Below are 25309 nucleotides of genomic sequence, written 5' to 3'. Positions count from 1 at the left end.
CAAAATTTTAAAAAATCCTCATGTTTCATAGGTAAAGACTATTTACTTGAGATCTAGAGATTGGCATAAAAATAAAATTTCAAAACATCTTTTGTTGTTCAAAGGCTTTAACTAGTTGACATTAGCAGTGGCATAAAACAGTTGCAGCAGAAAAAGCTATCCTGTTTTTGAGTTTCACACAAGTATGTATCCTGTGACAACTGATCCATTTGGGATGAAATTTAGGGTTTCTTTTTTAAGCTTTAAGCTTTAAACTCAAGCTAACTTAGAGACAGTATTTTTAAAGACAGAGATTTCAGAAATTGACAGAAAAAATCAATCTTATATAATATGACAATCATTTTATTAGCACCAGCCAAAAGCACAAAAATATAAGCAAATATCTGGGTTGTCCAGAAATTGTCCATGGGTGGAATGGTCAAGAATTTCAAGATGACAACCACTTCAATCATGCTATCACAAGTGCCACTTTGATTTTTTTTATCCTCCCTGTATAACCCTTATTATAAATATTGGGTTTTCTCTTTTTTCTTAAGACTGACAAAAACTATTCCTTTTCAAAAACAGAGACCATGTTTGCACTCATATTTGATACAGCCCCAGACATGAACAATTTAGTATCTCCTTCAAAGAAACCCATTTATAATTCCTCTGGAGTTTCTGGCTTCCCTTTCAGCAGGTGCTTCTTCTGAGGGCCCTGAAATCGAAGCAGAAAAAAAAGTGGTTGTTACAATTAAATGGGAAACTGTATGTCAAGGGCTCCTGATGGATTTCTGTGGAAAGGCTGCCTTACCGTGTTTCCCTGAAAATAAGACAGGGTCTTATTTTCTTTTAACCTCTGAAATAAGCACTTGGTCTTATTTTTAGGGAGGTCTTATTATTTTTGAGGTGCAGGAGATGGTAAGTGTGGTCACCTCATGGCTGCTGCTGTGTTGCAATATTTTGGGGGGGAGGACTTATTTTAGCGCATGTGCACATAAGCCCTGTTTGGGCTTATTATCCAGGGAGGTCTTATTTTCGGAGCAACAGAGCACTTCTATATATTCCTTCACATGTTTTAGATTTGTCCTCTGGTTAGCTACAAGATTTGAGCTGCAACTTCACCTCTAAATGGCAGCAAATGTGTCATGTTGTCCAGATCTCTTATTCCCTTTGGGGTTGGTCTAACTTTTTGCAGTCCAGATGTTGCAGTTCTATTTCTTGGCCATTTTTATAGTCAGGTTGCAGTGAGGCCCCACCTAAATACTGCAAAACTGCCCTTGAAAGTCTAATTGTCAGGAGAAGTTCTAACTGGAGAAATGTCCTAACACTTAGAACAATGAATCAGTGGAACGACTTGCCTCCAGAAGTCGTGGGGGCTCCAATCCTGAAAGTTTTAAAAAAAGGACTGGAGAACCATTTGTCTGATATGGTATCGTTTGAGCAAGGGGTCGGAGTAGAAGACCTCCATGGTCCCTTCCAACTGTTGTTCTGAATACCAGTTAATGTGATGGCTCTGACTGAGCAATGGAGGCATTTTAGTCTTCCAGATTGATACGAGAAGGAAAGTTCAACTATACAGTAATAGCTGATTCATTTTCCTATGACGTCATTCTGCATTTCCAGGAAGAAACAGTCGTTGGGCAGATTTTTCTCCATTTTAAAAAAGGAGATTACATTTCAGTTGGTTTTGTGATCTTTAAAGAACTTCGGCAGTAGCCTGAATCTTCCCCTGCTCAGTTTTTCTTGGGGACCCCAAGCATTAGCCATGGACGAAATGGAAAACATTTCTCCTTGTTTCATGTCCCAACTGCCTTATCATCATTTAAGGCTAAACTGCAGGATCTGTAAATGAAAATTAGAATTCTCATCAGAATTCAGAAGCCCTACCCCCTTTTCAGAAAAATTCTGCATGGTGGCCTACATTGGATTGTGACCAAAATGTCCAATACGGTGGAAGAGGGGAGCCTCCTCCAGAGGGGAAGAAAGCAAAGACCATGGCTGAAGCCAGAGGGGGACTAGGTTGCCTCTCCATGTTCCCCCACACCTGCCATGTCCAATTGCCAAGAGGGAAGAATCCTAGTTTGCAAAATTTAATGTATTTTCATATGCAATTCTCTTCTGTCTTCCATATGGTTCTCTCTCCTCTCCAGCACACCTGCTGGAAGGGGAAAAACTAAGCAACAGAAGTCCTCTTGGACCTTTGCAGGCTACCCAAGCCCACAATGAAAAATGCAGCCTTGGCTTGGCTGGAGATTTTCTCCCAAGGCTGATCCCCACAGCGGCTAGGAGGGGCCTGGCTCTGCCGGACAGCCAATTGCAGCTGTGCCTATTGCCCCCCCCCCAGGTTCCTCCTCCCTGGAAACTGGGGCTGGCATGGGGCTATGTTAGACTTCCTAACCAAAAACCTTTCTTGGTGGGTCACTTTGATTCAATTCTGCTGGGGTCAAGATGGAGGCTCTCTTTTGACAGCAAAGGGAGGGTATCTCAGACAAGGAGGGTGGAGATGAGGCCTAAGAAAGAGCTTCCAGGTCATTAGAAAAAAGCTGATGAGAACGTTACTTAAACCTTTAGAATCTTGATTAAAAACATAATTGTTAGTACTGAACCTCATTGGGAACAGAAAAGAGATTAAGCTGCACTAGAACAATTTGTGAATGGAAATAGGTTTCCCAGGTCTCCTTGGAATAAAAACTGTGAATAGAGGGATAATTCAAGCTTTACTACTACATATAATGATAATAAACAAAGAAATTGCATTGGGTTCCAGAATAATCTCACTCCGAACCTCACCGCTTCCTTTCTTAACTAAAAGGCGGGTTTCCAGCTGCTAAAGGAAATAAGCAGTTTGGATCGAGTCCTGAAGTTAATTTGTGAATGCCCGAGCAGAATAGTTCCCACTGAACTCCCCCAATCTTGGACGACCGAAACAATGCATGGTTTCATATAGAGAACTCCCCTCCCATCAGCTCCTTTGTCCAACTTGGGAAGGGGATTTCCCAGAACAAACTCACCATGAAGGCCCGCTTCTCTTGGGCTGTCTGGAAGCAGCCGTGGCCAAACTTGGAGGTGGTGTCGATGAATTTCAGCTCCACGTGCTCCAGAGCTTTTCGGCTTGTGTGGACCAGAAGAGACTGGGGAGGCAGGAGGAAAGGGTTACAGCAGAAGCCCAGAAGAGAGGCAGCCATGAGCCCCAGAATTGGGGAGGCGTCTCCAGGCAACAGATCCAAACACTGGCTTTCTTTCCAGGAAACCAGCACAGGGCAGAGGTCAAAATGTTGGTCTTGGACCGAGGAGGCAGCTCCCTCCTCAGCCCTAGAAGCTCAGCAGGCTAGGCAGGTCTCTGGGCCAGGCACATTTTCTCAGCTCAGGGGTGTGTGGTGGCAATGAAGTGAAGGGGGACCCCCTTTTCTGCTGCCTTGATCAAAAGTCAGGATATAAGTGTAACAAATGCACATAATCCGGGAGCTCTGAGTTCATAGTGGAGGGCAGCTACAAATCTATGGGGCAGATTCCCATGTCCCTCCCTGAAATTTAGTGCTCAGAATGTATTTTAACTAATGCACAATCATTGCCCATTGTGGAGAAAGAGCCAAACAAATTTAATAAATAAGATTGCAAAAGCTTTCATAGGTGAAATTGAGCCCAAAACTAGGTACAGACTAGAGGGCCTAGATACTTGACTTAGCTAATGATGAATAAAAATATTTCTTTTTGTTCCTAACATCTATTCCCTCCTGTGTGTCTTCTGAGAAATTCAGGCCATTTCTGTAGGGGTTTCAATGTATTTCCCATCCCATTTTGTGGTGATCCCTGCACAAGACTCTAGCGTGCAAGCAATGGAGTTGCTGAGCCTCTCACTGATGGCTTCCAGGTTTGCTGTCCTCCTCCCAAAGCAGCTGAAACGCTCATTTGCTCAGGCTGAATCCTCCCAGCCTCACCCACCCTCTGGAGAGCAACAGAAACCCTTGGCATACCACCTTGGATCGGTCAACCCCCACAGACAACCCTCCCACCGAAGAACCACATTGTCCTTCATCCCTGGACTTCACAACACTTCAGTGAGGCCCTCACCTTCCTCAGGGTCAGCACCCGCTTCCTGGTACCCAACACACAGCCCTTCACCATCACAAAGTCATTGTTGACTTCACCATACTGAGGGAATCCACCCTGGAAGACAGAAAGGTAGAATGGACATCGGGGTGAGGGTGGCATTTATTCATTGATGACCCCATAGATAGCGGTCCTCACGAGAAAATACGTCTGACACTTGGGAAGCATGTAAGGGCATTCAAAAGAAATGGCTGCGAGTGTGACAAAGAAATTTCACCATGCACAAAATGGCTGCCTTTGCAAGGATGGCCAATTGTAAACATGCCAATGCCATGACTAGAATACTTTTGCTTATCACGCCCCCTGTCAACTTATTCCCATTTTCTAGTTGCAGTCATTTTATAAACTCATTGATGGGCACAAATGGAATCCTAAAGCATTATGGTACTTAATGTGCAGAAAATTCCAAAAGCAGCAGGCTGCTTCCTAGCAATAGCAATAGCCCTTAGACTTATATACTGCTCCCAGAGCTTTACAGTCTCAGATTGTTGACCCCAACAATCTGGGTCCTCATTTTACCCACCTTGTAAGGATGAAAGGCTTGAGCCAGTCAGGATCAAACTCCTGGCTGTGGGCAGATTCAGCCTGCAATACTGCATTTTAACCTCTGTGCCAGCAGGGCTCCTACAATTATAGCATTCCATGTGGGTTTTTAAACTTAAAATGAAACTTTTTAAAAAGTAGAAGATGGCAGCAAATGTCTACAGGCATGGTGCTCAGATGCCTGGTTGGTAACCACAGGCCCAGAGGGATGTCTGCAGGGTAGATGGTACATGAAGAGGATTCGTGATGAGACATCCAAAGGATTATTCTCCAGCCAGAAGAAATAACCTTCCTTCTGACCTCCTTACCAGTGGGGTGATGGTTTTCTCCGTTGGGTCATAATTGGTGGATGCATTGTTTCTGATCACTTTGCCATCTTCTACATGGATCCCACGGCCGATGCGGTAAACCTAAAGGAAAAGAGATTTGGCCAAAATGATTTTCCAAGTTATCCAACAAACAGGAGAATGAAAGCTGGCCAATGATGCCTAAGCCCTGCCTCCTTTTGAACACTTGATTCCAGGCTCTCAATCCTGCTCTTACGGGCCACTTCAGCACAAAGGAGGCACCAGATGCTGCATTGTTCCAGTCCCCCCTGCCCCACCAAAATCAGATTTTCTCTGAGCTGCTGAAAGCTGCTGCTTATGTACTCTAGGAGCAAAGAGCTCCTCTGAGTTGACACCTGGAGACGCCTGAGTTGAGCCTTTGCAAGCGCACTTTCAAAATATGGCATTATATAAAGGCTAGCACTAATGTTGTGAGAATAATCTATAGGGAGGAAAGCAAGAAGAAAAAAAGGTAGATTATATGGGACAGATACCTTTGGGTTGCAAATATAAAACTTTTTTATATAATAAATTATGTAATAGATTATATTTAAAAGGGAGGCTTCAGTTGTTAACACTTCAAACGTTACATATCATTGTAATATTAAGTGTTCACCTACAGAAGGCCAAGTAAAAATGACATAAAGAAGCTCTTCTAAAATCTTGGACCTCGTTGTTTCTTGCTACCAATTTCTTGGTAAAAACAACAACCCCCTCTCCCATCTTGCAGAAGTTGCAGAATTCGAGCTGTGCTTTGCACAGGATTCCCCAGAATTCTAACAGCAACTTCAGCAAGAAATGAGAAGTTGCAGTCCAGCCATATCTGTAAAATTGGTCTAATCCTGAGTTCTCGGTTCCCAGATGAGCTTTGCTAAGCCCGATAGTGTCACAACCTACCAGTCATATATATCTAAGGTGACCCGATTTTAACAAAATCCGGACTTTTTAAAAATGCCGCAGGACACGGGACAAATTTTTCAAAAGCGGGACTGTCCCGCCAAAAGCGGGATGTCTGGTCACCTTAATTTAGATGCCCCTCAAAGGCAAAACTCAGGGGGCTGAATTCTACAGGGGGAGGAGTAAAGCGGGGGATTTGAGGGGCAGCCCAAAGCACCCTCTGTCTAAATTTGCATCAGGCAGGCAGTAACATTTTCATAGACCATGATCAGAGGAGCAGCTGATCCTATGGAGAGACTCCTCCTGCATTCAGTCCCAGGCCTACAAGTGGAAGTACCCCTTCCTTCCTTCCTCCTTTCACTTTCCTTCCTTCCCTCCTTCCCTCCCTCCCTCTTTCTTCCTTCTAGCCTTCCTCCCTTTCCATTCTTTCTCCTTCCTTCCTTCCTCTTGCCTATCTACCTTCTGTCTTTCTGCTCTTTAGATCTCTCTTCCTCTTCCCTTCCTTCCTCCTTCCATCCTTTCACTTTCCCCCTTCCTCCCTTTCTTCTTTATTTTTCTGTTCTTCCCCTTCTCTTCCTTTCTTATTCCATTATTTTCTTCTTTCCTCCCTCCCTTCTTTTTCCTTCCTCCCTCCATCCTTCCTTCTTCCTTCCTTCATTCCTCTTGCTTATCTACCTTCACCTTATCCGTCTTCTGCTCTTTCCCTCTCTTCCTTCCTTTCTCCTTCCATCCTCTCTTCTTTCCTCACTCACTCCCTTCCTCCTTTTCTCTTCCTTCCTCCTTCCATTCTTTCAGCTTCCTTTCTTTTGCCTATCTACCTTCTCTGTCTTTCTGCTCTTTCCATCTCTCTCTTCCTCTTCGCTTCTGTTCCTTCCTCCTTCCATCCTTTCACCTTCCCTCCTTCCTATTTCTTCCTTCCTTCCTTCTGCCTATCTACCTTCACCTTCTCTCTCTTTCTGCTCTTTCCCTGTCTTCCCCTTTCCTCCCTCCCTCCCTCCCTTCTTTCCTTTCTAGTTCCATCTTTCTTTTTTCCTCTCTCCCTCCCTTTTTCTTCCTCCTTCCTCTTGTCTATCAACTTCATCCTCTTTGTCTTTCTGCTCTTTCCCTCTCTTCCCCTTCTCTTCCTACCTCCTTCCTTCTTTTCTCCCTCCCTTCCTCTTTTTCTTCCTTACTTTCTTCTTCCATCTTCCTCCTTCTCCTTCCTCCTTCTTCCTTCTATTCTTTCTCCTTCCTTCCATCTTTTCTCCTTCCATCTTCTTCCCCCCTCCCTTCTTCTTTTCCTTCCCCCCCTCCTTCCTTCCTCTCCTTCCCACTCTCTCCTTGGGAGGGGAAAAAACCCAAGGGCTAACGGGGTCGGGGGGGGCAGCAGAGACCAAATAAAGTCAGAAGATCTTATTAAAACTTTCCTATTTGTCTGATCGCATTGCTGCAAACATATAAACCAAATCAGGGGAACATTTTGCAACTGAGGGTGCTGCAAGGAAAAGGGGGAGGGAGTGGCCCTGCCGTTTCCCCAGTTTTGCAAGGAATGAGAAACGGTGCTTTAATCCGAAGCAAAGGATGACTGCAATCGGAACCACAGACAGGGAAAGAAAGAAAGAAAGATCCTTGTAGCACAAAACCCACCTTTGCATGGTTGTGAGAACATAGGTAAAACAAAAAAACAAAAAAAAGCACAGCGTCCCTCCGCCCTCTTAATGGGACTCAGCGTGACTCCGATTTGAAAACAAGCACACAGAGCTGGGCGGGGAGATAAGCACCTTCATTTGCATTCTCTGCGACCATGATGCTTTGCGAGGAACAATCCCCGGGGCTTCCCGTGACTTTTTGCAGATTTTTCCTTCCGTGCTTAAAAAAAAAATCGGGACTTTTTTAAAATGCCGCGGGACGCGGGACAAATTGTTCAAAAGAGGGACTGTCCCACCAAAAGTGGGACGTCTGGTCACCTTATATATATCGAACAGCTGGTGGATGAGGAGGAAAGATGGATCAGTGGCTTACAGTTTCTGTTCTCAAGACACTCTGATACCACCAAAGGTGGGTGCAATTGGAGGCTGTTTGTATGTTTGGGCTTCAAATGAGCTGGTTGGAGAGGAATCATACCTTCTTGTTGAGTTCTGTGCGGTGGTGGTAGCCCTTCTGGCCAGCCCGGGCAATTGAGTAGCCCACCCGGGCAGGGTGCCAGGCTCCAATGCAGGCAACCTTCCGCAGGCCTTTGTGAGTCTTCCTTGGGAGTTTCTTGGTATGCCAGCGACTCGTCACCCCTGCAGAAAGGCAGCCTTGAGGTTAGAGACTTAGATGAACCTCTAAGTGTCTGAGGCAGGGATGGGAAAATGGTGGTCCTCCAGATGCAGCTGAACTGCCCTCCTTCACCATTAGCCACACAGTTGGGGCTGCTGGAGTTTTAGTTATAGCTACCATACCATATTGTAATTGGGATGGGAACTTCCAACACTCTGTGGATGTTAAGTGAGTTTCCACAATTCTATTACCTTTTTTGCTGCTGGCCATTAAGCAAATCACCATAGCTGTTAAGTGAATTACATGGTTGTTAAGTGAATCTGGCTCCCCCCTATGGGCTTCCTCCATAGACTCTGCTTGTTGGAAGCTATCTGGGAAAATCGCAACTGACAATCACAGCCTGTCGAGATTGAACCATGTTGCTTCTTTCAAACCTTATCATATTCAACTTGTCCATGCACTGGGGGGAGGGAAGGGTGGGATGGAGTGCTGAGAATTTGTGCATGGACCATGAGAGCTGGAAACCATCAAGGTCAAGACTGTTTGAGAAGGAGGTGGACTGTTTCCATAAAAAAAAGACATCTCGTAACTGGACAATGTGATCACCCACAGGAGGGGAGAAAAGGAAGCTGTTATTTAACTAGATGAGCATTTGCACTGGAAAACCAGTTCTGATTCTCCAGTACCAAAATGGTATATCCAATAAAGTTTCACTTTTGGGTATCTGGATTTTGAACATGTAACAGTGAGGATGCTGCAACTAGGTGTTAAGTCACTTTCTGCAATGCCATTGTAACTTTACATCACTAAATGAATATGTGTAAGCCAAGGACTACCTGCAATATCTAGAAGGACAAAACAATCTCGCATTCGAATGGAGAGGGAATGAATGAAGCATTAAAAGAAGACATCTGAGAAATGAAAATCAGGGGGAATTCAAAATCCTTCCTTTGGTATAAGGCTTCCAAGATTCCATGATTGTATTCTACCCTATAATAATAAAGAGCATCTCTGTAATGTCAGCCATTCCTTTTTCCTGACCTGGCTTTCCTTGATTGAGGATCAGCATCCTTTTATTAGAGAAGAAAAGAACAAATCATAGCCGGAATTGTGGAAGCGTATTGTAGGTACTCTCACAAAATGGCTGCCCTGGTTTTTATTTCCTGTCTATGCCAACAGTCCTGCCAGCTGCCACAAATTGGTTTTCCCCAAAATGCACTCTACGAACTGGCTTTTAATAGCAAGCTGACCCGAACACAACATTGGGTTCAACCACTCATTAAAGGGGCCATTGCCTCCTTTGGGGCTTAGTAGTTTCCTGACCCTCTTCTAAAATATTATTCCAGCAAAAAACATGGGATGCTTCAAGCCAAACTTTAAATCAATGTTTCTCAACTTTGGCAGGTTGAAGATGTATGATTTCAACTCCCAGAATTCTCCATCCAGTCATTTAAAAATCTTTAAATAATTTGAAGTGGGGTTGAGGGGGAAACCTATCAGGCCCCAGGGAAAGTGTGGACATTTGTGGTCAGAAATAAAGAAAAAGCTCCTTTTCCCCATTATCTTGAATGGCTTCCAAAGTCTTTCATCTGGAATGCAATCTGTAGTCATACCACTTCCTATCAGCCTTTGATCCAAGAGGTTTCCAGATTTCAGGTCTACTCCCTCCTACCTTTCATCCCATGCCCTTTGGTGACTCCAATGACATCGATCATCTCATTCTGGCTGAAGACACTGTGCACAGACACCTGCTTCTCCAGCTTCTCCCGAGCCCAGTCAACTTTCTCTGCCACAGAGCCCCCATTGAGCTGGATCTCCATAATATGTGCTTTCTTCTGCCGCATTGGCAGGAGCTTCATCTGCAACCAAAAAGCTCAAAAATTGCACCATGCAGCAGAGACAGCAAAGGTTCATGTTCAACACTTAACTGGCCCCAAAGGTAAGGTGCAGGAGTTCTAGCCTCTCTGAACCTTCCACCCGCTTGCAGAATTGCAAAGGTTGGGATTTTGTGGCTATCGTCTCAGGACACACTTGAGAAGTTTAGTATGTGGGAATAGGTAAACCTAATTGTCTTTGGGAGCAGGGAGCAGCACTTCATTTTGGGTTCATGTGCACTCTCATCTGGCCAACTGCATTGTGGGAGTACCAATGTTCAGTGAAAAAGGGGACCTCCTCGATCTTCTCAGCAGGAGAGTTGAGGCTATAGAAATTGGTTTGTAATGGAAAGTTCCAATACATAATTCATGTTCCTCCATTGGCTGCAGGGAGCAATTAGGCTACCATTCGGATTTGGCTGCTGACAGACCCACCACTACAAGCACCTCAAACCAAACCATGAGAGGGAGACCCTTCAGCAGATGCTCTCCAGCCTTAAGGAGGGCTAGCATCCTCCCAAACATCAACATGCCATGTTCCAAGCAGGCCCTACATGGTGGAGAGAGGGCTTCTCAATTGTGCTGCTCTCTGGGGTCTCCCAGCCTGGGCCTTTCCTGGAGTGGGGGCTCTGAGGATCAGATTCATGATCCTCCTTTACCTCCCTCTCCTTTGATGAAGTATTCCAGAGAGGAGGGCTAACCTGGAACAAAAGAGATCAGGAGGCACAAAAGAGGTCTATGAAGTTACATGTAGCTCAGAGAAGGTGGGAGAGATGTTTTCTTCCATCTCTTCCAATGTTATATCCCTGTTGTTTCAGGAACATCAGGGCAGTGAGATTTAGGGCTACAAGCGTATGAGTCCTATTTTTTCATTTCCCCAGGAGTCATCCAATTATTGCTGTGTCAGATTAATAGTAAGGGGAAAGGCCTCGTATCAATTATGTGGGGATAATCAAGCACTGGATTTGTGAGGGCCTAGAAAAGAGGAAAGCTATTACTAGAAGCCAAGATGGGTTTTCTAAAAACAGATCATGTCAGACAACCTTGTTTGTTGTTTTTGGACTTGTTTGACAGAGTGACTAAATTGGTGGACTAGGGAACTCCTGTGGACATAGTTTACTTCAAGAAGGCGTTACACAAGGTGGACCACAGCCTGCCTCTTGGTAATATTGAACAATGTGAGATAGACAGCTTCACCATCAGATGGATTCATAACTGACTGACCAACTGCCTCAGCATGCAGTTCTCAATGAGATTATATTTAAATGGAGAAAAGCAAGCAGTGGGGAACCACAAGTTCAGTCTTATGCCAAGTACCCTTCAATATCTTCATAAACAATTTGGATGAGGGAATAGAAGGGGAACTCATCAAATTTGCGGACAACTCCAAGCTGGTGGGTGTAGCCAAAAGTTTAAAAGGAAGGTTCAAGATCCAGAAGGATCTTGACAGACTTGAACACTGGGCTCTATAGCACAAAATGCAATTCAGTGGTGGGAAAAGTACAGTTTTACATGTAGGCAAGAAAAAATAAATGCACAAATACAGAATAGGTAGTATGTGACTGGACAGCATCTAAGTGCCCTAGTGGATAACCACTTAAATGTGCTGCAGCTGCCAACAAAGCCAACACAGTCCTAGGCTGCATCAACAGAGAGATAGTGTCTAGATCATATGAAGTGTTAGTATTGCTTTATATTGCAGTGGTAAGACCACAGTTGGAATATTGCATCCAGGTCTGGTCACTATGATATAAAAATATATTGAGACTTTAGAAAGAGTACGGAAAATAGCAACAAAGAAAAAACAAGCAAGCAAAAAGTCTGGAGGCTAAACCATACAATGACTGGTGGCAGAAACTAGATACGTCTCATCTAGCGAAGAAAAGGTCTAGGGGTGACATGATAGCAGTCTTCCAATATCTGAGGAGCTGCCATAGAGAAGTGGCAGTCAACTTCTTCTCCAAAGCACCTAGAGCTGGACAAGGAGTAATGAGTAGAAGATTATTATAGAGCGATCAAACCTAGAATGAAGGAGAAATTTCCTGTAAGGGAGAAAAGTTAATCTGTGGAACAGCTTGCCTCCAGAGGTTGTGTGTGCTTCATCCTTGGAGATCTTCAAGAAAAAAATGGACAATCATTTGTCTGGAATGGTATCAGAACTCCTGCTTGGACAGCAGGTTGGACTGGAAGACTTCCAAAGTCCCTTCCAACCCCATTACTCTATGTTCTGTGTACTATGTGAGGCTGCTATGAAGATGCTGTAGTGAGGAAATTGCTTAAATTAAAATGGTGTAATTTCTTGCCGTCAGTTGTGATCAGTTAGTTTGAAAAGAGATCTGGGTGAATACTTGGAGGACCAGGCTCCTAAGGACCACTAAACTAGTGGCTCTTGTCTCCCCTCCCCTTGGCATCAGGCCATCAAGGCTCCCACCCTTCATTGTTGGCTTGGGGATTTCCTCAATGCCTCCAGTGGGCCATTGTGTGACCCAAATGCTGGACTAGTGAGGCTACCATTAATTGAGTGACTCTTGAAAGCAGCAGCAGTTTTTTCCCCCCAAACCAAGGCAGAAGCCTTCCCAACCCCCAACTGAGAGCCTGGTTAGTGACCTGAAAAGCGGGGCTGTGCGTGTGTGAGGTTTGGAGCACTTCAACCAAGACCTAGACTTCGCAGTGCTGAACCACAAATTACTGAATTATCTGTTCTGGCTTCATTTAAACATGTTATTTTTGTCTTTCTTAATCCAAACCAGAAGTGAGAGATAGACATTTTGTGCATGCTCAGAGGGACTAGTAACCTCAGCTATCCTTCAGGGAAAAGTATTCACATTCTGAAGATAAAACCCAGGTTGCACAGCAGACAACATCTGGCAAGGAAGACTTTGTCCAATCAGGCAGAAACAACCAGTAACAAATCATGAGTGAGTTGAGCAGCCAGTGGTCCAGACAACCCTCCTAGATGTGTTCGCCTGCATGATTCCAGAGACATGTGGGAAATATTCACCTGGGTGTGCACAATGACACGGATGATCTTACAGTATTTCTTCATGGACACAAAGTCCTTCTCCAGCTGCTTCTTCCCAGCCTCATCTTGCCATTTCTTGCAGTACTTCGTGAACGCCTTCTTTTTGCTCTTGTGCCTGAAAAGAAAGGGAAAATCAGGGAGAAATCAGATCCAAGGACAACAGGAATTATTTTCAACAAGGCTTTGGCAAGAGCCTGTCCTGATATCCACCGCCAGCCTCCATGGCTTGAGAGCAGGATAGCAAGAAGCTCCTTGCTCCAGTGGGGGGTTTACCAACCCACGGACAGTGGGGCTCAACTTCAGATTCTTCAGGTAATGGTTGGCTCCTCACTTCCCAGAAGGGCAAGTCCGATCAAAGCCTCCAGATGTTACATTCGGGTAACAGCCATAATTCTGAGACTAGTTTATGAAAACATTGAACTGATATTCTGATTTAACATGGAGGTTTCCAATTCAGGGCTGTGTTCCTAAAGCAGCTAAACAACAAACCATTTTAGTGAAGTCTCACATTGTATGAGAATTCAGCTTTATTTTCATCATGCTGAATGTACTTAAGAAAGATACTATTCCCTCCTCCATCACAGTAAAAATTGCAATTGGTAGCCACTCTTGGGATGACAGAAAAGGTCATACCAAAGGCTGGAGGAAAATACCTACAATCCTGCAGAACCACTGATTTTACTCTTCCAAAACATTGGGTATGTATTCATAATTACACTTTTAGCCCACAAAGAATTTCCAAAGCACAGCTGTGAGTTGAAATTTCCCTGTTTAAGTAGGGCTTTACCCTTGCTCACTCATGCTGACCCCCTCCTCACCAGTTCTTGTAGAAGCGTCTTCGGCATTCATCACTTATATGTTCTGCAAAGATGGTTTTGAAATTTCTCAGCCCCCTTGGTGTCTCGATATAGCCCACTAGCCCAACAACCACCAATGGTGGAGTTTCGATGATAGTGACAGCTTCCACTTCCTCTCGCTTAGAGATTTCTGGAGATTAAAGGAGGAAAAAGACTGAGGATGTGATCCAGGAAGGCTTCGTGATGGGGCTCCCGTAACCAACTAAGCCATATGGTGATTTCTTTCCCACACCATGATTTATAGTTGTTTAGGGGACATATGAAGCCTACCATTGTAAATGTAAAACAAGGGTTATGGCTAAATTGTTGCAAAAACCCAGGAAGTAGAGGTTTGTTCAATTAACAAAAAGCAACCACAGAGAAGCACAATATTTATGCAGCTTAGTGTATTTCCGATTTAATATCCATTGGTGAGGGCCTCTTTCCACACCAGCATTCTCAAACCATGTACCTTCTCTACATGAGTGGCAGTCCCAAAACTTCACGAGAGGCTGGTTTGGGTAGAGCTTTTCTTCCAGACACTCCCCAAAAAATTTCCCCACACCAAGTCACATAAAGTGTCAGATACTTCCATTATGTTCTGTCTTGGTCAGACCTTACCTTGAATACTCTGCCCTGTTCTGAGCACAATATTCTAGGAAGGATTGAAAGTGAAAGAGATCAAAGGAAGGAATGAGGAAGAGTAGAGGCTTTAGGAAGAGATAGATCAAAAGAACTGGGAATGTTTGGCCTTGAGAAGAGACCTGTGGTGGAAGGCAGTCTGGATTCCCAGGAGGGAGGGGCTGTATCCCAAAGAGGCAGCGGAACATGGAAAGTCTGATCAGGAGAAAGAGGGTTAAAACGGCTTCCCACCCCTCCAATGATTTCCAAAGTATATCCATAGTGATGCAAATAGTTGCTTTATTCTAGCAAGATTCTGTGAAGAGCAATACAAGAAACTGCTCTCAAGTAACTCCAGATGTTGTTCTTGGTTCTTGAAATCACATAAGGTGGCTGAAAGTAAGGATGGAACATGATAACACTTTTCAAGTCCCTGGAGATTTCCAATAAGCCAAGATCCTGCCAGCGTGTGGGACATGGAGTAACCTAGCCAAAGACAGAGCTGTGAGTCCTGCATTTGACTAGGAGAGCATCAGGAAACCTGGGTGGTAACTAGACAAAAAGACTAAAGAGAACAAGAAGCAAACCACTTCCTAAAAACATGGACATAACCAGGAGTGGACTTACCTTGAGGAGGAGGAGGAGGAGGAGGAGGAGGAGGAGGAGGAGAAGGAACATGATATTACATTTGAAAACAAACTCTTACAAGAAAGAGTAATTTGACAAAGAAACCAGTAACTAAGGAAACAGTGGTCTGCCGTTTTCTGGATGAGTTCAAAGAGAAGCCTGATAGTGGGCCACTTGTCAGGCATGCTCTAGTTTGCATGGAGTTGGTGGCCACTGTAGCCCCTCCCAGTTGCTGAGGTGCATGAAACTTTCTAAGTGAGAAATAGAATTAAGCAAACTTGGCACATACTTAGTCCTGGTCTATGAAGTTCCCGCAGGATGTGAGTCATGCCAGCTTTATAGCCCAGGAAGGCTGTCAAGTGGACTGGTCTGCTGGGATCATCCTTGGGCCAACTCTTCACTTTTCCTCGATGTCGGCAGCTCCTCTTATGAGGAAGGAAGCCCAGGTGGCCATGCCTGGGAGCTGAAAACTTCCGATGAGACTGGAAAAGTGGGGGGAGTTGGGGGGAAGAGTTACTATTGTGTTCTTGCAAAGATCATGAAAACCTTGAAAATCTCTAACCTTGTTAGAGAAGGCAGGAAATAAAAGTCCCAAAGCATCTGGAGCAGAATGACATAAAAAAACTTGGATTCTCCCTAACTCAGCTCAGCAGACAGGCACGAAATGTAGGCTTGAGGCAACAGATTAAGAGTGATGATATTCAACTAGACCAGGCGTCCCTTTCTAAGGATAGATTACCAGTGAATTCCTTTGCCTTCTTTAGAACCGCCAAATATTTAAGCTAAACTATAATCTCCAAATACAAGAAGGCATTCTGTCTGGCTCTATACCAGGGATGGCTAAACTTTTTGTTGTTGGGTGCCAAAAATGTGAGCGGCAGATGCAATAGCACACCTGCGTGCTGGCACTCATAATGCAAACCATGCCCACACATGCGCATGCATGCACAATCTCCCTCACCTGTGCTGCACTGCTCGCCTCCAAGCTAAGCTTGGTATTTCCTCCGGGAGCCGAGGGAGGAAAGCCTCTGGAGCCTGGGGAGGGCAACAAATGGGTCCAATGGGCCTACCGGAAGTTCAGAAACGATCCATTTATGGCTTCTGGAGGGCCTCCGGGTGGCCAGAGGCGGCCATTTTCGCCTCCCCTGCTCCCAAGCCTCCAGGTGGCCTGGGGAAACGGATCTGGAAATGGATCATTTCCGAACTTCCTGTAGGCCTGTTGGGCCTGTTGTTCACCCTCCACTGGCTCGAGAGGCTTTCCTGAAGCCTGGGAAGGCCAAAAATTGGCCGGCACATGCATGTGTGCTGGAGCTGACAGATTGCCTGCTGGTAGATATGGTTCCATGTGCCACCTGCGGCAGGAGTGCCATGGGTTTGCTATCACGGATCTATACAGTAGAGGTCTCTTTTACTTTTGGATACATGTGATTCTGTTACTTTCAATATAGTAAAGTTATATATGTAAAATGCATAGCATAGCAATATGGCCAATTTATTTTATGATATCTTCTTTCATATATGGTATCGTTTTATTATGTATTTGTTACTGATTGCAGTAAAGATTCTATTCTATTCCAGGTTGAGGAAAGTCTGCTCCAGATGTGAAATCCTCTATTTTTAGCTTCAGGGGTGGGATTCTACCGATTCGGCTACCAAAGATCAGCTGAGAGCGAAACGGTTCGCTCCAACCTACAGGTGGTCCCACCCGCCTCCCTGCCCCTGGGCTCACCTAGATTTCCTTGTCTTTTAGCCCAGGCGCGGCAGAGCCGATTGCCACACCTCCGCTGTTTTTGCCCACCTCAGCTGCAGTAGAAATTTTTTAGCTTTGTTTTAACCCTCTGCTTTTGTGCAAAGTGTGCTCTCAACAAACCAGTTGTTAGAGCGGTTGATTCACACCATTGGCTTTATTAGTTCCCACAACAAAGAAAAGGGTTTCTCTGCCCTATTCATACAATATGCTAAGTAAGTAAATGTGAGTAAACAAACAAGCAAGCAAATAATTTAATAAACAAATAAGTCATATCCCCATTGGGTTCATGTAATAAACCTTGGCTGTCATCTCACAGTACTTGGCTTCCCATATGCCCTAAATCCGTCAACAAGCAAATCCCATTTTGGCCTTTGGGCTAGGTAAACAGAGTACTATTTCCTAAAAAGACACTAATTCACATGTTCCTTTGACATAGTTTGCAGAGAATATTGTCACTTCAGAATCCAGTGAATTAAAGGCTCACTGAGGGAATAACTACACTCACATTTGCAACTCTTAAGTTGGTGTATTTCCCTAATGCTTCTTAATGAACAATCATTTTCTTCCCAACTCAGATACAATATGAAAAAGTGAAGTTCAACAAAACCTACTGAATTCCCTCCCCTAACCCTCCCCAACCTGGCTTAAGTTACAAATGTCTAACTCTGGCATCAAATATTACTTTTTAGTTACTACTCTAAGAACTGGGATAGCCCAGATATGAAGAGTTCGTACACTAAATTCTGCCTGTGACTTGCTTGGTCTGAGCATTCACACCAGGAGCCCTGTTCCTCTCTCCCAATTAGATTTCCACTTGGAGATTATGAACTACTTTAAGCAAAGATGGTCTGATGGCTCCAGAGCATTTCAATAATTTGGTACACAATTTCCAAGATGCTGTGTTCCTCCCCCCTACCCTCCCACTTAAAGTGCGATGAGCAGAGTCCTGCAGCAGAATAACAAAGTTGGAAAGGGCCTTGGAGGTTATCTAGTCCAACCCCTTGCTCAAGGAGGCTTATGCCATCCTGGATAAATGGTTGTCCAATCTCTGCTTACAAACCTCCAGTAAATGGAGCACCCATAATTTCTGGAGGAAGGCTAATGTTTAAGTTGAATTTAAATGCAAATAATATTGTCCTCTAGATATAGTTTGTAATCCACAAATGTATTTTTAAAAATGGCATATGAATAAAAGATGAAAAAAATAAAATCTCAGCTGAAAAGAAAAAAATGTATTTCAGCTGAGAGTAAAAATGAAATATCAGCTTGGATCAGGTGTAAAAGATTATAGAAAAGTAATAGTTTTCAATAATTCTGAAGAGATTCTTTCCTTTAAAAACGTTGTAGTCTTTATAGAAGGTAACGTGATAATTGCAGATGAATAGAATCTGCCCTGTCTTATTGCAGTTTGGGGCAGTTTTATTATCTTTATAAATCAGTTTACAATCCTCATAAATTTGCAATCTTCCTTGTGGTTAATGTAAATAAGCCTTACCTTGAAATAGCCACAGAATCTCTAGTGTAAGCAAAGCCTTGCAGTGTAAACTAAGTCTTGAATAAAGGATCATTCAGTTTTCTCAGAATCATTCAATATATATAAAAATGTATATTCAGTTCATTCAAAATCATTTAGTTTATATAAAATATAAAGGTCGGTTCACAGGTTATTATATAATATGCAATGCTTATGATTGAAGGGAAAAAACACATTTCCAAACAGATTTGCCACTAATTCATTTTTCAGTTATATCTTTGAAAATACAATTATATCCTTGAAAATATGTACAGTTAATGATTAAAAAACTATGTCGTTAATATTGAAAAACTTAAAGATGTTGTTGTTAGTCGCAAAGTCATGTCTGACCCATTGCGACCCCATGGACAACATTCCTCCAGGCCTTCCTGTCCTCTACCATCCCCCAGAGTCCACTTAAGCTCACACTGATTGCTGCAGTGACACCATCCAGCCACCTCCTTCTCTGTCGTCCCCTTCTTTTGCCCTCCATTGTGCCCACATGAGGCCCTTCTCCAGGGAGTCCCTCCTTCTCATTAGGTGGCCAAAGTATCTGTGTTTCCTCTTCAGGATCTGGCCTTCTAAAGAACAGTCAGGGTTGATCTCCTCTAGGACTGATCAGTTTGATCACCTTGCAGTCCAAGGGACTCGCAGGAGTCTTTTCCAGCACCAGAGTTCAAAGGCCCCCATTCCTTATGGTCCAACTTTCAGTCTTTATATAAAAGATAATAAATGCTGAAATGCTGTGATTTGTCTTTTCTCTTTCTACTGCTCAGCTGAACTCACCACAGTAAAACTTCGCATCCAAATAAAACTTTGTTTTTCACAAGCTTCTTGTATCCAACTACAGGTTTTTTTCCTTTCACTCATTTTCCTGTGGGTGCAATTCTATGCCTGGTTTTGATGCTTTTGAAGAAACAATTCCTGGTCATCAGTGAAGAAAGTAGTAGTTACATCTTTGCTTCTCATGCTTCATTCTATTCCATTTGTTTTCCAAGAGAATCACTTTAAAAAAATGATAAGATTTGGTTTCAAAGAGAAGGTGATGCTCCAAGGCAGGGAAAGGATCTTGGGAAGAGACCCTGTTTGAGGGAGCTATCTTTGCACTCTTCAAAATACTCTTGTCCTTTGAATACTTTGGGGAATGCAGGTCAGTTTGAGAACTGCTGATCTAAAAGACGTAATTGACAAAAGGCTACAAACTCAGATGTCCCTCTCACTCTGCACCCTGGACCAAATCTAGGTGTCATTTGGATGCCCTGTTTAGGATTGAAACAGGGATTGAATTGGGGCTCCGTAAATTTGGCCCAGCCATGTTCCTTCAGTGTTGTGAGCGACATTCCATTGAAATCTTTGATCAAGAACCTCCTAGTCAATCTTCATGATTCTGTGACTGCTGTGCTGGAGGGAAAAGCGATGGACTCAGTTTCTGTACTAACGCAGCTGTAAATGTGTGATTTCTGTGGCTGCCTCGTTACCAGCTGCACTTCTACTTCCAGGAGTTCCTATTCTACTCTAGCATTTTGTATGGGCATAAAATATACAAAACCCCCTCCAAATCTCAACAAAATAGAATTGCCCGCCCCACAAACCCACAGGTACACGAAACCCTCTAGTGCAGATGTCAAGATTTGGTCTATACCAATTGCAGATATGAAAACCTCTGAGGAACGGAGCTGCAGCAGCTCACCTGCAGATCCAGAGGTACACAGGTGGTGGCCTGATGGCTTTGAAGAAAATCTCCTGCAAAGAGCCTTCTTCCCAGAGGGATCAGCTCCAAGAGGCAGGGAGAAAACTCATATCAGTTCTTTGTGCAGCACATGTATCATCATTTGCTATCTGGTGTTAATTCTGACCAGTCTGTACCTATTTTAAATTTGAGCCCCGTCATCATCAGCAGTGGGTGCAAGACTGCTTATTGAAGGGAGAAGGGAGTAGCACAAATAGGAAGCACCAAATTGGGAAGGGGAGACAATCTGATGTGAGGGGACACAGAAATCAAACAGGAGGGAGAAAGCCCTGTCGATGCCTGCTGCAGAAAAGCAGAAGTGGGGATCCTCACTAGCCTTTCCTTGAAAGCCTCCTGCAAGCTATTGCTTTCAGACACCGACTGCCCCCCCCACTTCCCTCCCACAGCCCCACAAAGGCCAGGCCCATTGCTTGCCAGTACCATGATCCGACGTCTCAGCCGAGGCTGCCCGAGAGAAAGAGGCTACCAGCAAGTGCCTGGCTTGCCTAATGCCAAAGATGTTTCTCTCTCCCAAGACATAAATTTAGCAACTGGCTTCATTCTGGTGCACTATCCATTTCACCCGGGGGGGGGGGGGAGCTGACCAGGGGTCCAGCATGTTGGGAGGGAGAGGAAAGGTCACGCTCAACAAATAAATCATCCACCACCAGCTATGGCCTCCCCAGAGGCAACTCCACTTCTTGGTGCAGCCCACCCCACAGCCAAGCTCCCCTGGGGGGAGGCATGTGGCCCCCAATGGCTTGGTCTAAAAAAGCATCTGGCACAAAGGCTTCTCTTTTACCCTGTTGAAGAAAGAGTGGGAGTGGGCCTGGAGCAATTTCTCCCTGTACCAAGACTTCCTTCCAATCTGAAAAAACATCCCCCTCTGGCCCAAAGCAAGTCGACTTTTGCCAGGTGTCAAGATACAAGAGCCCTGGGGGTTCCCTTCCCTACCTTCAGATTTCTTCATATTAAAAGGATTTGTAGCATCAACATGGTTTTTTTTTTTTTCTTTCTAAAAGTGCAAATGTTTAAATCTTGCCAAGAATCTGTAGGGAGGCATTTCTTGTGGTTGATTAGCTCCGGATAATGAAAACATTCAACAAATTCAACATTCTTCGTCCAAAAACACGTTCATATACACTGCCTACTCATTCATCTTTGGCTTTTGGGGCTACACAAGAACCAGCCGTCGTTAGAGCGTCTGTGCCCGCTTGACATGGCATTAAAGCCAGGTGTGACTTAGGCAAACAGGTGCCGAGACTGAGGGGAGGGGAATGAATGGCACCGGGCCCGGGGCCATCGAGACGGCTCTTCGGCCTTTCGCCGCCTTCCAGTCTTTTCACTCTTCCCCTCCCGGCGCTCCGGGCTTCATCAATCGTAGCGCTTAGTTCCTGCAGCAGAATCAGGCTCGACACCCACCCCACCCCGTTTTCCCATTCCTCTTCCTCCAAAGGGGCAACCTGATGCGGCGAGGGGCTCCTGGCTTCTTCGGAGCCCCCAGAGCTGGGCTGCGGGCCACAGGGCGTGCCCCGGCTGGCAGCCAAGACCCGGAGGGCGCCATTGGCAGCCCCGATCCGAGCCTCGGCCGGCGGCTCTTGCACCCGCGGTGAGGGGGGGGCGGGCGATGGGGGTCTCCCAGAAGGAAACCCGCCTTTCCACGGGGCTCCTTTCCGGTGCAGAAGAGGGAAGCAGAGGCTCTCGGTAAAGCCTGCCTCTTTCTTCCCCAGCCCCAACCCGCAGTAAGCCGACACCATCCAGCTGAGGAAGGCGGGGAAGAAGCTCCGTCGGGCGGGCGGCACAGCGGACCTCAGCGGGAGAAACGCGGCGGGGAGCTCTCTGACGCCCCCTACTGGGCTCGTCGCGTCGGCCTCAAAATTAAACGCCGGACCGGAACGCCCACGGCAAACACAGAAACCCCCCCTCGGCGCGCACGCGCACAAACGCCTCCCCACCGATTGGCCGGCGGAAAACGAAAGCATTCTCGCTATTATACGCACGCGCACTTGTCTCCCGCCGCCATTTTGTCCGGTCAGGCATCCCGGAGGCTGAGGAGATGTCGAAGGACTCGGAGCGGGCCGCGTACAACTTGCCCCCAATCGACGTTCCGGAGCCTGAACCCTTGGTGCCCTCTTCCGGCCCGACTCTCTTCTTCGAGAAGCTCTTTTACTACACGGAGACAGACCGGTCACCCTGTACAGAGGTGAGGAGGAGGGGCAGGAGCTCCTGGAAGGTGCTTTCGCTACTACAACTCCCGTCACCCTCAGCCGTAGCGGTTGGAAGGCAGGGCTTCTTTCAGGCGTCTGCATTTCGGCTCCCACAATTCCGCAGCTGCATGACTATCGGTGAGGATTCTGGAGCCGAAGTCCAGTACCCTGCAGTTGCCAAGGTTGGGAAGCTCTGGCCTGACCGGCTGAGGCTCCGCTCCAACTGCAGCGCCTTCCCGCTTGGGGAGGGAGGGAGGCCGGGCCCGACCCGGCTCACTTTGGAGGCCGGCGGGCCCCATCGTGCGTCTTCTGCAGAGACCAGCGGCTGACTCGGATTGCTTGCCTGCCCTTGAGGCTCCGTCGGGCAGAAACGAGACGCAGGGGATGAAAAGCCAACGGTGAGCCGGTGTCAAGCGGGTTTCATTCCTTAAGCCGGGCGTGCCGCTGGTGTCCACTTGGAAGTTCAGATCTGGAGCGGGGCAGCCTTTTTCAGGGCGGCTGCCTAGAAATCAGGCCCCACCGAGTTGCTTTCTTGCTTGCCTATGAATCGGACTGCTGCTGTGAAGAATATCAGAAGCCACTTCTTTCATTCCTATCCCTCTTCCGTTTTCTTTTCTTCCCTCTCTTTCCTCTGATTTATTTCTCATTTCTTCCTCACTAAACATGGTTTCTAGGTTTTATCTTCTTGTGAATAGTTTTAATATAAATTGTGTACAAAAGGCAAGCTGTCTTAAGGTCCTAGTGATCATATTTAACCTCGCTGATTAAAGAGCTCTCTAGCTCCTGTCTGGAATGTGCTTATTTTTCTTTAAACAGAATGGATTGAACGCCAGCGTTCAAACAATAAGATTTATACTATCACCGGGAGTTCCGCCGTGTGCCGGACATTACAGAATGCTTGGAGGATGACTACCTGTGCATCTACGAAGCTGAGATGCAGTGGAAAAAGAGATTTGTATGTCTGTATCTTTCCGAGTTCAGCTCGAATGACCTGTTATTCAGGACACTGTTATCTGCAGCCTTATGTGCTTAAATTACTTGAAGTATTTTGTAGCCTGTTAGGTAACTAGCAGCACAGGCAGCAGTTAGAAGATGGCAAGCTTGGAAATACAGGTAGAGCCACAGGTACTCCCGGGAGAAGGGTCTAAAATGGCCCAGGGTCAGGCTTTTTCCTGGGCTTAAATTACAGTGGTGGAACAAACAAGGAAGGAAAAGAGCAGAAAGCTCATCTTACCAAAGGGGTCCTTTGCAGTCACAAAGGTGTGTACAGGACAGTGAGAAGCGATTCCTTTGGTAAACTATGAAACACAGTTCTATTGTGTTGGCCCAATCTTCAGTATTTTATCTAATGCAAACATTTTCTTTGAAGGTGGAATTATAGTAAGGCTGGGCCTGCTTTGATAAAGATTTTGTTAGTGGTTCAAACTTCACATGAGCACAGCACTTGTGTGCTGTTCATTAGAGAGACATCAGCAGCATACAAGTGTAATAAACATACATACACATACATCTGTGCAGTGGAGCATGAGCCTATAAAGATGCTGGACTAACTGGAGAAACAAATAGGTGTGTTACAGCATCCTCCAATTATTTTTCTGCTTTCATAGGCATGTTGACCAGGAAATTGTAAAAATCATACGAGAGAGTTAGGTGCTTGCAAAGTCCGGGAAGGCGTGAATGCTGCTGAAAATTGTGCAAAGGACCTACAGCTATTTAAAGATGTGACCAAAGCCTACAGGGATCGATGTAAGTCAACCCATGACATTTTTTACATTAAACTTATATAAAACAAGATCCCATATTCTAGGCCAGTGGTTCTCAAAACTTTTGGGTGTGAGGATCTTATTTACATATGTCAATGTTAATGATCTTTGTTTATGTGGGTTATTTTACTTAGTAAGAGTTACTGTTCCTGACTTTTGTAGAGAAGACTTAGAACTTGGACTTTTATTTTCCCATGCATGCATGTTTTTAAATTTTAATTTTTACTTGGATTCAACTTGCTGTGAAATTCAATTAAATGTACTTCATGAAAGATTGTTTTTAATGAAGAAAAATAATCAAAAATGTCTCTAAACATCCTCTTCAACAATGAACTTGCTTTCTTTCCAAGTTGCTTTACATTTTGAGAATTAAAAAGCAGCTTCCCGGTGAGTTAGGAGGACTCAGGAAGAACTTGAGAGACCGCCTTCTGCCAATTATCTCCTCGCAACCATTAGATCACATAGATTAGGCCTCCTCCGAGTTCCATCTGCCAGTCAGTGTAGACTGGCAACTACGCTTTGGAAAGATCTCCCGTGGAGATTTGTACCCTCACCACCCTCCAGACCTTCCGCAAAGCCCTTCAGATCTGGCTTATCCCGTCAGGCCTGGGGTTAAAGTTGTAACTCACCCCCACCCGAATGGTATGAATGTTGTGTTCTATTTTAATTATGTATTGTTCTTATGTGTCACTGTTTGTATTCCCTTCCCTATGAGTTGTAAGCCGGCCTGAGTCCCCCCAGGGAAAAGGGCGGCCTATAAATATAAACTTTTAAAACTAAAAACTAAAAAAACTAAACTCTAGCTTTCCTTGCTTGGCAGTGTCACTGCGCAGTAATCTTTTTGGCAGATTTATAGTGTAACCTGTTTAATGTTTTTGTTTATCTTAGATGACGACCTAGGTGCTTTTGGATCTGCTCGCAGGTGTTTAATGAAGCAGAAGCATCGGATGATTGCAGAAAGGAAAGCCCAAGCAGAGGCAAAGGCATAGGCAGAAATGAAATGAGCTGCGTCTTTGGTGGGAAATGGTAGATGGGACTGAAGTGCAACAGCTGGAAAATGAATAAATGTATAATCTTTATCAAGTCTTTAATGTTCTTTGTATAAAATAAAGACATTTCAGCATAGCAGAATTCTGTCTTGTTTGTTAATGGCTCACAGAGCCAAATGCATAGAAAACATGGTGGCTCTGGAACTGGGCTAGAAAATTCCCTGGAACTTGAGCCAGTTTTGATTCCAGTTTTCAGCCAAGACAGAATCTGGGATGGAT

The 25309-nt window shown here is 45.0% G+C and overlaps 2 protein-coding genes across 3 annotated transcripts; one reads left to right on the top strand and one right to left on the bottom strand.

Moving 5' to 3' along the window:
* Positions 1-329: 329 nt before the first annotated feature.
* RPL3L (ribosomal protein L3 like) lies at positions 330-22078 on the bottom strand. 2 transcript variants are annotated; one of them, XM_032230802.1, is made up of 10 exons: positions 21535-22078; positions 15369-15561; positions 13814-13982; positions 12975-13110; positions 9772-9958; positions 7962-8122; positions 4944-5045; positions 4054-4149; positions 2994-3113; positions 330-697 (listed from the first exon to the last, which is right to left on the bottom strand). In XM_032230802.1, exons 1-10 carry the CDS (start codon positions 22051-22053, stop codon positions 641-643), a joined length of 1740 nt encoding a protein of 579 aa, XP_032086693.1. In that variant the 5' UTR covers positions 22054-22078; the 3' UTR covers positions 330-640. The 2 variants fall into 2 exon arrangements, with proteins under 2 accessions (XP_032086693.1, XP_032086694.1); XM_032230803.1 differs by lacking the exon at positions 21535-22078 and adding an exon at positions 20033-20140.
* Positions 22039-25166, top strand: NDUFB10 (NADH:ubiquinone oxidoreductase subunit B10). Its single transcript, XM_032230804.1, is given in 7 exon segments — positions 22039-22245; positions 22248-22274; positions 23095-23127; positions 23130-23241; positions 23886-23920; positions 23923-24024; positions 24930-25166. Coding segments are annotated over 7 exon segments (528 nt in total). The 5' UTR covers positions 22039-22127; the 3' UTR covers positions 25031-25166.
* The last annotated feature ends 143 nt before the right edge of the window (positions 25167-25309 follow it).

Source organism: Thamnophis elegans, chromosome 14 (assembly GCF_009769535.1).
Source record: "Thamnophis elegans isolate rThaEle1 chromosome 14, rThaEle1.pri, whole genome shotgun sequence".
Classification (NCBI taxonomy): Eukaryota; Metazoa; Chordata; class Lepidosauria; order Squamata; family Colubridae; genus Thamnophis; species Thamnophis elegans.
This window is presented reverse-complemented; position numbering and strand designations above follow the sequence as displayed.